Source organism: Beta vulgaris, chromosome 3 (assembly GCF_026745355.1).
Source record: "Beta vulgaris subsp. vulgaris cultivar EL10 chromosome 3, EL10.2, whole genome shotgun sequence".
Classification (NCBI taxonomy): Eukaryota; Viridiplantae; Streptophyta; class Magnoliopsida; order Caryophyllales; family Amaranthaceae; genus Beta; species Beta vulgaris.
The window spans coordinates 11,633,290-11,647,630 of NC_079204.1; the positions used below are offsets into that span (position 1 = coordinate 11,633,290).

Below are 14,341 nucleotides of genomic sequence, written 5' to 3' on the forward strand. Positions count from 1 at the left end.
ATTTACCAACTGGGTAGAAGTTTTTTTTGTTAATGTACTACTATAATAATGTCCAATCCTTCCAAAAAAAAAACAAGCACAATATTTTGGGACACCCAAAAAAAATATGAGCATTATATTGTGAGACGGAGAGATTACTATAATCATGTCCAGGCTTCCAAAAAAAGCAATCATGTACGAACCAGCAGGAAAAATAAGAAAAACGACGGTGAGAAAAGATTGTTTAAGGGGATGTTTCAGCTAAAATTTAGTGAAGGTAACTAGTCTTCATTCCTTATTACAATTTATATTTTATGAGTGTAATAATATGCAATTAAGAGGGAACCCAAGACAGACGGCTTGAATCACGTGCCATGTCCGTGCTCATTCAATGCACCAACTGGCTTATATTCTAGACTCTAGACTCTCGATTGTGGTTATCGATTGTCAAACACAGACACCCATGTTATAATTCTATTAATCCTATAATTACAATATGAAATCAAAACGAATTATTTATGTAAATTAGATAAGTCATATGCATCTAGATCATAAGCCGAAAACCACTCCTAGTTATCAAGTATACCATACGTTTTTTCAATAATATAAAGGTATGTTTTTGAAACGTTTCAATTTGTAAAGTTTTATGCATGGATATGAAGTACTTCCTGCATTTGGTTTTAAATGCAACAAATGAGTATTATTTGTGAGATATAAAAAAAATTATTTGTTGCATTTAAAACGAAATGGAAATAGTATGAAATATGGTATAATAGAGATATTTCTAACTCTACTACACACGGTGTATAAAAAGAAAGATGTCTAAAAACTACATAGCCCTGTGGTAAACTGGAAAATTATTAGTAGGTGTCGCTTATTATTGAAATTATTACATTTTGAGAAAAATTGCTCAGAAAAGTTTTTTTTTATTGAAATTACTATCGATTAGTGACATTAGTCCATAATCTTTTATAAAATATCATTATTTATTGTCAAAAAACACAAATAATCTTCCACTCTCATCTTTTCAATTGTTCTTTGAGAACTCTTTAAACAAAATTCTCTGTTTGATTTTTTTCCAAAAAAATAGTAGCGCTTAATAAAACCCAATAGATAGATAGATCTTTTTCATTTTACAAAGATCGGCATAACATTGTGTCTAGTTTTTTTTAGCAAAAATAGTGACATAAATTAGGTAGCTATCAACAAATTTCTTAATAAATTTAACTATTTTCATAATGTTACTAATAGATACGATATTTTTGTTTTTCAAAATATCAGCTTTACATAACATTTAATAATAGATGACTATAGATATAATAGTTTTAATGGTACATCAGCAAATAAAGCCCAAACCTGATACATTTAAAATCAAATGTAGTATATGAGGTTGCATCATTTTTCTTTTAAATAAAAAAATGCATCTTATATTGTTGTAGATTAAAAAAGCGGAACAATAATGATAGCCGATGGGGCAAAAATTGATTCAAAGTTATGTCTCTCAACAAAAGGAAACTTCCCTGGCAAAAAAGGAGTATAATACAAGGAAGATACATAGATTGTCATTACATGACCCCAGAAAAAAAGCTAGTAGTAACAACTAACAAGTAACCAAGTTACGCATTGCACCAAGAACCAAGTTAGGCAGCTTGGCCATGGATTTCTACTATGTTAACTGTTAGAGAGACGTCAAACACTAGCCGACATGGTTGCGACCTGTTTCTCGTGATCAGCTTCAACCAACGAATTATACCCGTCAACAACCACATCAATTTCCATTAGTGACGGATTTTGGACAAAAAAAAGATGGGAGGGACCAAGATCTAAACCTATAGTCTCTTGTTCAGACTTCAGAACATAGTATGTACTCAACCACTGTGCTATAGTTTATATGCATATTTTTGACAATTAAAGTTCTATAATTAATGGCTAAACAAAATTTTCAGGAACGCACCCCTACCCACTCCATGGTATATCTGCTCCTAACTCCAGCAGCCGCTAATCATACCCACCATGCAATGGGACCTAAACCATCAGAGTCAAGTGATCCCTAACACAAGAACACAAAGGGTTAAGTGATCTCTAGCACAATATAATATCTTATACAGCAGTTTGGCCAACTTAAAGATAATGAACGTGCATAACAGCAATACAAACGAGTAAAAGAAAAGAGTGGCTACTTGGTTAAATATTAGTTAGCTACATTTTTTTCTTACTAGTCTGGGGGGGCATTTATGTAACTTAACTAGACGTGGAATTCACGATCATCCTATCTCTTATCAAACTGACTAAAGTTTATACAAATAGAGTTTATCTAAAACGAAGAGTGATAAAGTGTCTAGATAGATCTTATAGCACTACTCCCTTCGTTATCTTTTTTGTTTGCGAGATCTCCAATGCACAACTTTGACCATGAATATCTCTGGTTATACATTAGTAAAAATTATGAAAAGTACACATCAGCACGAATCTAGCAAGGTCATACATGACCATGTTTTTCCTTATATATTGGTGGTTATTTATGGTAAGATTTAGAAAACTGTGACCACAAAGGTAAAAGAGGGGTGAAAAAAAATACGACGCGAGTATAAAATGTTCTGACTGAGATTATCTTTTTTTTTCCCTTCTCTTTACTTCTCATTTCTAGGGAAAAACCTATTACAGCGCTATGTCTTTGTTACTTTCATCTAAAAACCCTTATCTGAGTTTAGCGTTCTTGGTCACTAATTTTCTTCTTATTTTTAGTTGTAAATTAGAGCTTTGATAGACCTTACATGAGCTTATTGGCTCTTATAGCTGAACTAAACTAAAGTTAAATATTACTTTATTTGATTTTAACTGAACTTATATTTGTAAGGTGAAAAGAATAATGCTTATATGAAGTCAGACGAGAGAGAACTCACAGTAACAAGCATCGGAGCAAAGGGCTTTGAACCTTCCTCTTGTTCTAAAGGAATTGGAGGATAATCAACACGAGTAACTCGAAACCGTATCTGCAGATGAGAAAACAAACTAACCAACCTATTACCAATGACAATAATAGTGACGTGAACAACAACAGAAATAGGAAAGGCTTTCTGACCTCACTTTCTTCATCAATAGGATAGTCTTCATCATTAAACCTCCACACCCATTTCACTTGCTTGCTGCAGTTCCCCAGAAAAAAGAAATCGTTATGTCACTAATGGGGAAAACTTCATAAGACTAATTTCTTAGTTTCTTTGAACTAGAAATGTGAATAGAGACAAATGTAGATGATAGATCTTACGGATTATCACCAGGCTCAGAATGTGATGGAACAGGCAAAGCATAGAAAGGTACGTATACATCGTCAAAAAATCCAAGAGACACTGTTTAACATAGGTACAACATCAATCAAGATACAATTAGTCCATGGTACAAAAGATGTACGACTAAGAAATTATATAACTAAAAGGTTTGACCCAATAGCAAGCACAAAAATTGTACTTACTACTTAGTAGCCAGCAAGACAGTTCTCAAATAGTACCATTAAGCCAATTGCCAAGTGTAAGCAAGGTTGATTCTATTGTAAATACTACTATCCATCCAGCATTTTTGATCCTAGACCTCTAGGCTTCTCCATGGTGCATCATGATGCATGGAAGGAAGCACATAAGGTGTTAAGTGCCAGATATATCGAGAAATTTAAAGTTGACATGAGTTTCATGTCACCTAATCCACGATATTTTCGGGTGATGTGATTGAACGGTAATATTCAGTTTACAAGACATGATAGGATCTTGTGTTATTCACTCAATAGCAGCCCACGGGAAAAAGGCTCCAAAAGCAAAACAAGAGAATAGAAAGAAAGCGAGGAAAAGTAAGAAAACTTGGCAGCCCAAAAGTCTGATTAAATAATTCTCAATACAAATCTCACACTTCCAGATGAAGAAAAAAAGGGTCCAGTCTTCAGTTAGGGATTCTATGAAAGAAAAAGCTCTTGCACCTTAGCTAGGTCAAGAGCCAATTAATTGCATAAGTGGGTCAAGCGCTACTTCATAGCATAATTAGGTCAAGAGCTATTTACCCTTCATCTTATTTTACTCTACTTGATAATAGATTTTTCAAATTCAGAGTGAACTTGCAACACAAAACCTTGTTGAAACAAGATTCTAGGAAATTATACTCGGTGCTCCACACAAAAAAATCTCAAATCCATCAAATATTAACAATAATGCAATCGTCCGGTCTTCCCTCATTGAGCCTTTCCCCTCCCCCTTCCCCTGGCGAAATTATGTGTCCCTACCATTATAAATAGCTGTTGATTACTAATTAACAAGATCGATGAAATCGACCCAACAAACAGAAAATAATCATGCATATGATTAAAAAACACAACTAAACTAATAATTCCAAGTGTGATGCAAGGGAACTTTTCGCTTTATGCTTCTATATTTGAAGAATTTAACATACAAGTATATAGAGAAGGAAATGGCGATGCAAGACTGCAGAGAACTTAATGATGTAGTGCCATAAGCTCACATGTAAGATAATGAAGAGTCAAGCAAACAATGCATACACTGTAATCCCTTAGAGTTTGAATCTTTAAGTTTTGCCGCAATAACTTCACCAACATAAGGCCGGAACATGATCATACGAAAAACCACCTGTATATAATAATGTTGCATTGTCCAAGGAAGTAAAAACAACATATTAGTGCTTCATTCGGGCTAATATTAGTACATGAATCTAAACAAAAAAATATATAAATATAAATGAAGCAGCAACAGTAACAACATTATTGGTCTCAAACAAAGAAACAGGAATTAGATGAGCTTACAGCCAAGGGGGGGTAACTTCCGTAACATAGATCAAGGGATCAAACAAGAAGACTCATTTTTATCTGAGTGTAATTAAAACGATGGCAAAAAAAAATTAAACTATATTTGAAGCCAATTCACCCCAATGCCAATCAAGCAATTAATAGATCAGAGTTTTTGAGCATCATTAGAAGAGTTATACTAACATTTCTCTATGTAAAACCAAGAAACAGTCACAAGAATGGTATAGAAATCTGGTCTAGATCACATAACAATAATAATTTTTACAAATAGAATCAAGTAGCTTTCCATAATAGGTTAAAATAACCGTACTTCAAAGAACAGAGAGATCGGGAAGCGGTATCAAGAGAAAACCTGAAATGTCCTTTTATATTAAGCTCTCTACTCTGTTCCTTCATCTCTCTGGTGCTCTTCGCGTCATCGCGCATGTGTGTATATTAGGGAATGGGGTCCTGTTGTGTGTACATCTAATCTGAATACTGCTTTATTTTCACAACTACTACTCCTGGCCAAAAGTTGGCAAATATATATCAGCATAAAAGAGTGTGGATCTACAAATTCGAGATCCAGGCACCACATCCACCTTCCATCACGAAAAGTGAGGATCATGTGATCAACTATCATGTTGCAGCTAGTCATGAGCCATATATAGGTGTCCACATCGCCAAATGTTAAAGAAAAGGGGTAAATATAAACTCTAATGTTGTTTATGTAAAAAGCAACTTTCTACTCCTTTTCACCCTTATTAAACCCTTTTTCTTAGTCCATGTAAGAAATCTTTGGAGAACACAAGCACATTTTCTTTATTTTACAACAATGATAGCAATATAGACAAAACAAAAACTAAGATGGACAGCTAAGTAAAGGAATGAACTGGACAGAGACAAAGAAAGCAGTTTCAAATAACCACAAAAACCACTACCCAAATTGATTTCATGCGGCCAAGGTTTGCCAAATTTCAGATATGCATGGTATTATTCTGAATAGTTATCTTAAAAAACTATTTCTCATCATTCAGTACAAGATTCAATTAGAATGGGTTTGCTTTTTTCAGTCTAAAATGCTTACCAATGAACCTATTCTAGGCAAAACCATTATTCTTAATATAATTGTTTAGTTTTGTAAATTGCAAGTTCAACTCATATACCCTTTGCAAAAAAAATCATTGAATCCAGTCACTTTTATATACGCGGATCAAAGATCTAATCTAAGTTCTATGAGAGAAAGAAACGATAAAAGGGAATAGGAAAGGAGACAGCCTTCTCCAGCTACGAAGAGAACAAAGAGATCACATTTATTTATCCTGATAAGTTGTACATCTATCAATTCCTCTGTAAAAGCTGATCAAAGAACAGTACTCTATATCTACCAATGCCTCTATAGATGCGGATCAAAGACCTAATTTAAGTTATAGAAAGAATCAAAGAAATGATAAAAGGGAGTAGACAAAAGAAGATAGCCTTCTCTAGCTAACAAGAGAACAAAGGGAACATATGTACTTATGTCAAGAGGAAGAACAATGTTATACCAACCAACCCCCCCCCCCCCCACCCTATCAAATACTAATTGCTAAAAATTAATATAAAATACAAGTAAGAAAAAGCTTATCCCTTAAAAAGGAAGAAAAAAGACAAGGTACAAATATAGAACGGATGAACCATTTGTGGGGAATGACCAAGAAGACAATAAGGAACTCAGAAGCTGAAAGCTTAAGGACATACTAGCAGTCATGTGCTCCTGTGCACCCTGTCATCATAACATTCCAAGCAACTAAAACTTTCTCATGCATTACATTAAGCAACTACTTTCTTCTCATGCATTACATGAACCTACCTATGTACAGATCTGAAATCAACAATTTCAACACATTCCAGATTCCAACCTACATTTAAGCATCCTGTCATAAATAGAACTCCACGTCTCCAAATACCTCTCTAGCACAACCTCAAATCTAACACTTGAATCAGAAAGGTGCATTTACATCACACCATCAAGCACACTCTTAGTAACTTGTCGAAGAGGTAACCGGAGATAAATCTTTATACTTCTCATATCCCAAGTACAAAAGAGAGATCAAATTACAGTCAAAATAATTGAAAAAAAAAAACTCGAGCGAAAAGGCTTGAACTTGAGAGAAGTGGATCCCTACATTTCACCAGACACATGATAACTTTAGCACATCAACCAATTGACAGAGGAACATCATATTATACAGAGAAACCCCAGTTCACTACCTCAAACAAAAAGCTAATGACTTCCACCAGGATATAATCACATAATTACATAAGTAATAGTCACAAATCTATTGTATGGAATCATAATTATATTTTAAAAAAGAAGAAAACTCACTACATTATAGCACAAATTAGTGACAATTGGGGTCGAGTAATTTAGTTACCAAAATCGGGTGTTGATGAGATTAACAACAACAACAACAATTTCTTCTTATACGGCAACAAAATCATCAACTTATTGCAAATTACTCAACATGAAATGCAAACATCGCAGTAATCAATGAAAGCTGGAACAAATAAAAGAAAAAAAAAGACGAACCGTGTAAGTGGGAGCACCTTCAACAGGCAAGACAAAGCCGCCATTAATTGATTTAATATCATAAATTGATACACAAAGACCCAATTTCGCAATCACCTTCATGACCAATATAAATTCAAAATCAATTGAAAAGAGAGTGAATTTATCATTTATGAGAGTAAAAGATAGAAGGAAAAGAAGAAGAAATAGAAGCGTTATACTTATACCTTGTCTAAGAAGATAGATTGAAGCTGACCCTTAATGGAATCTTCTAAAGGGAGATTAAGCAAGTGTGGTGGTAACCTCAATCTGTGCTCTAATTGACTCAGGAAGAACATTTCTGCTGTTTATCTTGAGAAAGAGAGAGAATTAGGTGCACAAAACGAGCTTGATGAAGGAAGGTTTAAGGAGGGCTTAGCAGACTCGAACACGGTGTATAAAACCAGTGGCGGAGCCAAGATTTCAAATTTGGGGGTGCACAACAAGGATAAAAGATATTCAATATTAAAAATAAACTAAGAAAAAACTTACATAACTAATAAATAAATATTACAAGTGCATTTCATGAGTCTTCATTGTTCAACACACAATAACACATGAATTATCTATATGAAAATCAACCAGTAAATTACCATCATCATATAAATACACTAGAAAACTAATAAAGAAACTAAATCATCGTATAAATTAATTAACAATATCTGATTTTATAATTTCATTTCAATTACCATCATATAATTAATTTGATAAATTAACCAACACCTAATTTCATACTCTTATTTCAATTTTAGAACTTAACAACGAAGTACATCAATCACAAATTCGCAAATTCACACAATTACATGAATTTCACAATTAACATCAACCATATAGAATTTTAAATATACAATATAGGAAATTAATAATGTAAAAAGAATTAAATTCTTTTAATACCTGACGCCGCGCCGCGGAGGGAGAATTTTAAATATACAATAAATTAGCGGTGGTCGCCGGGTGTGTGGGCGATGGGCAGCGAGTGGGCCGTGGCTCGGTGGCTGCGTGAGTATTCTCTCTTCGTCAGTCTTTCACTGCAACACATAAAATTTTGTGAGAGATTTAGAAATTTAGGATGTTTTAGGCCGGTTCAGTTCAATTCAGCTAAAATAAGTTCAGTTTAGTGCAATTTTGTCTAATGTACCCTAATTATCCCTTATTAAGCCCTAATTAACTAACTAAACCCTAACTTCTAACCCTGCCCTAAAACTAACCCCATAACTTCAAACCCTAACCTAACCTTAACCCTCTAACTTCAAACTCTAACCCCACCACCCAACCACCTCCCCTCCCCCTCCCCCTCCCCTCCCCTCCCCCTCCCCCACGCATCCCCCCTCCCATGTCAATTTCCCCACCCCCACCACCCTCAGCAGCCCCCTCTCCCAACCTCAGCACCCCACCATCGACCCTCGTGCACCTCTCCCCCACCCTTGTCGAATCCCCCCTCCCTCCCCCACCCCGTCGAATTCTCGCCCCTCAATTCCGCTCTCTCTCTCCACTCCCATGGCATTTTCCTCTGTAAAACATTCAATTCTTTTTCTCTCTCCTTCCCAAACCCCTAATCTTGAATTACCAACAATCTTAGTTTATGGATCATCAAAATAACCGAAGAAAAAAACCCACAAAGTTTCAATTTTTTCTTCCCATTTTCATGGACTACACCTCTACCCACCCATTTTTCGAGATTCATGGATATCTCTAATATCCGAATTCGTGAACTGTGTTGTGAGTATTGCTAATGGGTCGGGGGAAAGAGGGATTCGACAAGGGTGGGGGATTCCACGAGGGTGGGGGAGCTACGGGAGGGTCAACGGGGGTGGGGAAGATGCAGGAGGGTAGGGGAGTTGTGAGAGGGTGGGTTGCGGGCGGGGGTGGGGGAAGAGAGGGGCTGCTAGGGTGGTGGGGGAAGGTTAAGGAGTTATGATTAATGTTTAGGTTTTAGGGTTGAGGGTTTAGGGTTAGGGTTAGGGTTAGGGTTTAGGGGTTAGATTAGGGTTAGGGTTAATAATGGCAAAATGATAAATAAAGTTAACGGAAACTTAATACCGTTAGTCATTAAGGGTATTTGATGCATTTTATGCAAATGACAAAGGGCATGTGGTGCATTTCCAAAACACCGAGGGTACTTGGTGCATTTTGTGAAATTATTGGGGTACCTGGTGAAAAAGTCGTTAAAGAATTGATAATCTTTAATCATTAAGGGGACATGGTGAATTATCAAGAAATTAAGGGGTATACGGTGAATTTTGAAAACATCGAGGGTATATGGTGAAAAATCCGAAAAAATAATAATAATAAGTATTGATAATATTATGTTAATATTTATTAATTATTATCAATAATTATAATAATAAATATTGATAATATTATGTTAATACAATTCAGTTTAGTTCAGCTAAGTTCAATTTAGCGCATTTCAGTTTAGCCAAAACAAGTTCAAAAGAACAAGGCTTCATTTTTTTGTGATTTTTATTTTTCCTGCCAAACGGTAGTACAGTACAGTGGAGTAAACGTTTGATTTTTTTTTAAACGAAAAAACTTCAAAAAAAAATTATTTCGGGCGCACGTCCACTCCCATGCCCCACATTAGTTCCGCCACTGTTAAAGATCGGCTTGAATAGACAAAACAACTATGTTTACTAGTGAACAAGAGAAAAGAATGGCCGCTCGCTGCTCCGGTACATCCCATTTCAATGGTTTATTTTTTTCAACTTTTTCTTATGTATTTTTATTGAAACCACTCATTTTATTTAGTTCACTTCGGATTTCAATTTAGAAGAATAGGGTTTAGGTGGATTCACCAAACTGCCTTAGTGATTAAAAGGATTGACTTCAATGATGTTGTATACTTGTATTAGTATTAGTAATATGTTCCTTATATATTTTGAAAAAGTATGAAAGAAAACCTAGGTTATATCTAAACAAAAGCTCTATTGCAAGTTGCACCATAAGATTTGGGCTACGTTTTAAGACATTGTTTGGTTGCCATATAAATTAATGGGAAGTTGTATTTTCTAGGAACTAGAACGTATATTCATGTGCATTTGTTTGTTAACAATAATGTAAGAAGTACAAATTCCCATGGGAATTAACTTCCTACAAAATAGAGGAAATAACTTACCTCATAAAAAAATTACCTACCCCCATCCTAGATAAGTGAAAATTCCCATGAAAATTAGAAGTTCCCGTATCCAACCAAATAAATTTTGGCATTTCCTAAAAAATATATTTTCATGGACATTAGGATTTCCTAGGAGGTTATACTTCCTACTTATGACCAAATAACCACTAAGAAAATGATTACTTCTATAAAGGTAGCGGAGTTTGGTAAAAAGAATCAATGTACTAAGTTGATGGATATCTAATGATGGATTTAGATAGACTTAATAAATGGCAATGCAGTTTAATTGGATAATTTTTGTTACCAAATGAGAAAATATTGCAATAGATACCTATACAATAATACAAATATATCTCTATTATATAAGCCAAGGGGAGCAATGATATGCCCTTTGGAATTTACTTAAATACCCCAACAAATATATTATATTTAAAGTTTCCACAAACAATCTCTAGTCACCTAATCAACCCCAATTTCATGCATAAACTTAATATTTTACATTCAAAATTAACACTAAAACAGCGTAAACCAGACACCGATCTTTGAGGAAAGGCATGAGTTTTTGGTTGACACGGTTTTTTAAAAATATAAGCTCTCCTCACCACATTTCTTTGATTTGAGGGATAACTCATTATGTTCATTATTTTTCCCGGATCATGAAGAAGTAATTCAACATCATATACTAATTCTTCTTCCTCCTATAATGGTACATTACTAGTATTTGAACCACCAACATTCATATCAACATCATGAGTTTGGGGAGAGCTAAATGAAGGAGATTCATTTTGAGGTATTTCACTATGAGTGAGTGAAGAAGTTGCTTGGGATTTCATTCTTTTAAAGATAAATTGTTGAAGATCGGGTTGTTTTCCCTTAGCCTTGGACTTATTAGAATTAGGTGAATGTAAATCACTTGACATTTCCTATTAAATTGATAAACATTAATCAATAACATATCAAAGTAATCAAACCAAACTATTCAATATTTCAATTATAAATCAACTCATATTCACAATTTCCTAATTACAAATTCGAAATTGCAAACTAACAATTTCCTAAATCATGAGTTCATGACCAATTCCAAACCAACAACAAATCAATCAACAACCATAAATCCACAATCATAAATTCAAATTTCACAAGTATCATAATTCACAACCAAACAATGTAAATATTACCTTAAAAAAAAAAAAACTAAAACTAAAACTTAGGGTTTAGAAAACTTACTGACTGATTGAAGTGACAATCAGTGAGTGTTGGGCGTCTCGGGAGGTCGGCGATGACAAATGGACGTGGGCGGTGGGGGTGGCAGGGTGGCGGCGTCGCTTCGTGGCTTCGTCTACTCTCGTGACTCCTTCGTTCGAAGTTCGTAACTTCGTTCCTCTTCTTTACCGCTTGTCGTCGTCGGCTCCGGCGAATGCGAATGTGCGGTTGACCGTTGTCGTTCCTCCGCCAGTCTGCCGTCGAGTTAAGGGCTTTGTTTTTCAGTTTCTGTCTTCCACAGTCTCTCTCTTCCTTTCAGCGTGTTTTTTTTTTCAAAATCTTTTTATCTTCCTCACCTTCACGCGTCTTCCCAACGTGCTTTTTTTTTTTTTTTTTTTTAGAAATCTATCTCTGAGTATTATAAGCCAAAGGAGGAGGTATGGTGTCCTCTTTTGAAGTGACTAAAATACCCTTTTAATTTAAATAATATTTTTCTTTATATAAAAAATTGAAAAATGAGAATCAATGGAAACTTGCTATATGAGTAGGTCAAACAATACCATTAATAACTTCAAAAACTAGATTGACACAATCAATTCACGAAATCAATTAGAATCTTCAACCAAAAAAAGTTTAGCATAATTGCCAACATATCGTGATAACATAATATTTCATATTTACAAAGTTCAAACAATATGGTTTATTAACATTTATAATTGTTAAAGAATTATACTAAAGTCTCTGAAAAGAAAATTATTAAATCATCGACCAAATTTTACAGTGACGGTATTGTACAGTTAAAAATCATTCACTTTTAATTTAAAAAGATAATAACATCTACAAAGAACCTTATAATTTAGATCACTATCAAAATAATTTTAGATTAAAAAAAACATGTCCATTTGTATATAACTACATAAGATCGTCGACGCGCCAAAATTAAAGGTGAACTGAAACTCTACCAAAAAAAACATTTACTTAAAGAGTTCGTGATCGTCACTAAAGGTAATAAAAAAATTACTTTGTCTAATGATCAACTACAGAAGATCGCTCCTCAATAAATTTACTTAATTACCCCTTAGTAAATCAACTACTCTAACAAAAAAAGATGAAAGATATAATCAATCTCAAATATAGCATAAAAAATTAACAAAGAAAATTATATCAATCAAATATTTGATCAATCAACACACAATCAAGTAGTAAATCAAAAAGGAAGATACAATCAATTAACAAAGTGAAATTATTTAATTTAAACAAAATACTTTGTTGATAAAAATATAAGAAATCCTTAACAAATCTGCGTAACATTCTTTTATCGCTCATCAATTTTAATTTTAAAGATCTTAAAGAAAGTATAATAAAATAAATAATAAAAACGGTTTGGTTAAGTGATATAAGCTTAATCAACAAAATTAGCTAGCCCAAAAAACATGTCCAATGTTCAAATTTTACCTTTGTTTATGCCCAAAAAAAGTTATAAATTATAATATAAAAAAGTGAGGCACGCATCGCGTGCATAAATTGCTAGTACTAACCTATTAAAAGGCGTGCATAAACCAGGAACGGGCTCTAAAACCCTAGCCTCCCTTACCCCTTCTTCATCAATTAGGGGGCTGCCATGGATGTTTTCATCCATGGTAAGCCCCTTTTTCCCTTTTTTTTCAGTTTTTAGTTCATTTCTTGTTTGTTCAATAAATTAATATCTCTTTAGATTTTCTCAAACCCTTTTATGGGGTTTTTAGTTTATGTTTTGGAAATCTCCTTCTCCCCTATGGGAGTTGTGAGTATGGCTCTTTTGTTTTTAGGTATGAGAAATTATTCTCATTGGTTTAAGTTCGAGATTCAACCTGAAGAATTAGGATTTCACAACTTCTGTAAAATTATGGAAGACTATTGGAGTACGTTCATCCCAAAATTTCCACATCTGCAGATCGTATGCCGAACAAGAGCGAACTCACAGATTGCATTGTTTCAGATGAAGATTTTTATTAAGGCAAAATTAAGTCAAATCTGCGATGTTTACATTTATAGGGTGATATGTATTTCTATTAGAATTTTGTGTTTTTCAGAAATGACTTGTAAGTGCCGTTTGGCGAAATATTAATGAAATCCCTTTTCTTTCTTTCAAAAAAAAAAAACCAGGAACGGGGCCACGTGGCGCTCTCCCTAAGGAGTTTTAGTTCATGTAATCCATGTACAATAAAAAAAAATAGAAATTGCATAGTATAGGTTTTGATCCCGTGACCTCAAGTTCATGTACTAAAGTTTTAACCACTAGTCCAAGTTGTATTTAGTGTTATCATATCAAAATACAATATTAATAAATGAAATTTTTTCTTACCCGGGGTATAGCCCGGGTCTAATAACTAGTTATTTTTTAAAAGTGGGGAAACATATGTTCCATGTCCCCGTACTGATTCCGCCACTTTAAAAAAAATACTTCAGGTCATCTGTCATTCGACTTCGAAATCTATGTTAAGTTGCAAGTACTCTATCATGGCAGACGAGCCACAAGAATGCCCTGATGCATTGCTGAACAAGAGCATTCCAAATTGCCTATATGATGAAATTGTTCATCTAACTCTATGAAATTCAATAGAAGAACATTGAATATTGCATTGACATGCTTCAAAGAATATAACAAGAGATTTTGAGAGAATACAACTCT

At 34.2% G+C, this 14,341-nt stretch overlaps 1 protein-coding gene across 1 annotated transcript; it reads right to left on the minus strand.

The window, feature by feature from the left end:
* Window positions 1–1,460: 1,460 nt before the first annotated feature.
* LOC104888681 (uncharacterized) lies at window positions 1,461–12,033 on the minus strand. Its single transcript, XM_010673713.4, has 9 exons — window positions 11,695–12,033; window positions 8,247–8,380; window positions 7,541–7,664; window positions 7,335–7,430; window positions 4,520–4,607; window positions 3,248–3,329; window positions 3,062–3,125; window positions 2,883–2,972; window positions 1,461–2,029 (listed from the first exon to the last, which is right to left on the minus strand). The coding sequence occupies exons 3-9, from the start codon at window positions 7,649–7,651 to the stop codon at window positions 1,982–1,984; spliced, it is 579 nt and encodes a 192-aa protein (XP_010672015.1). The 5' UTR covers window positions 7,652–7,664; window positions 8,247–8,380; window positions 11,695–12,033; the 3' UTR covers window positions 1,461–1,981.
* Window positions 12,034–14,341: the final 2,308 nt, after the last annotated feature.

Bases quoted from the DNA above. Each gene is read 5' to 3' on its own strand.
- LOC104888681 (XM_010673713.4), bottom strand. From the start codon at position 7,651: ATGTTCTTCCTGAGTCAATTAGAGCACAGATTGAGGTTACCACCACAC. The intron at 4,608-7,334 runs GTTCGTCTTTTT...TATTATATACAG, and splicing joins AAGGTGCTCCCACTTACACG to GTGGTTTTTCGTATGATCAT. The intron at 3,126-3,247 runs GTAAGATCTATC...GGGGAACTGCAG, and splicing joins TCTGAGCCTGGTGATAATCC to CAAGCAAGTGAAATGGGTGT.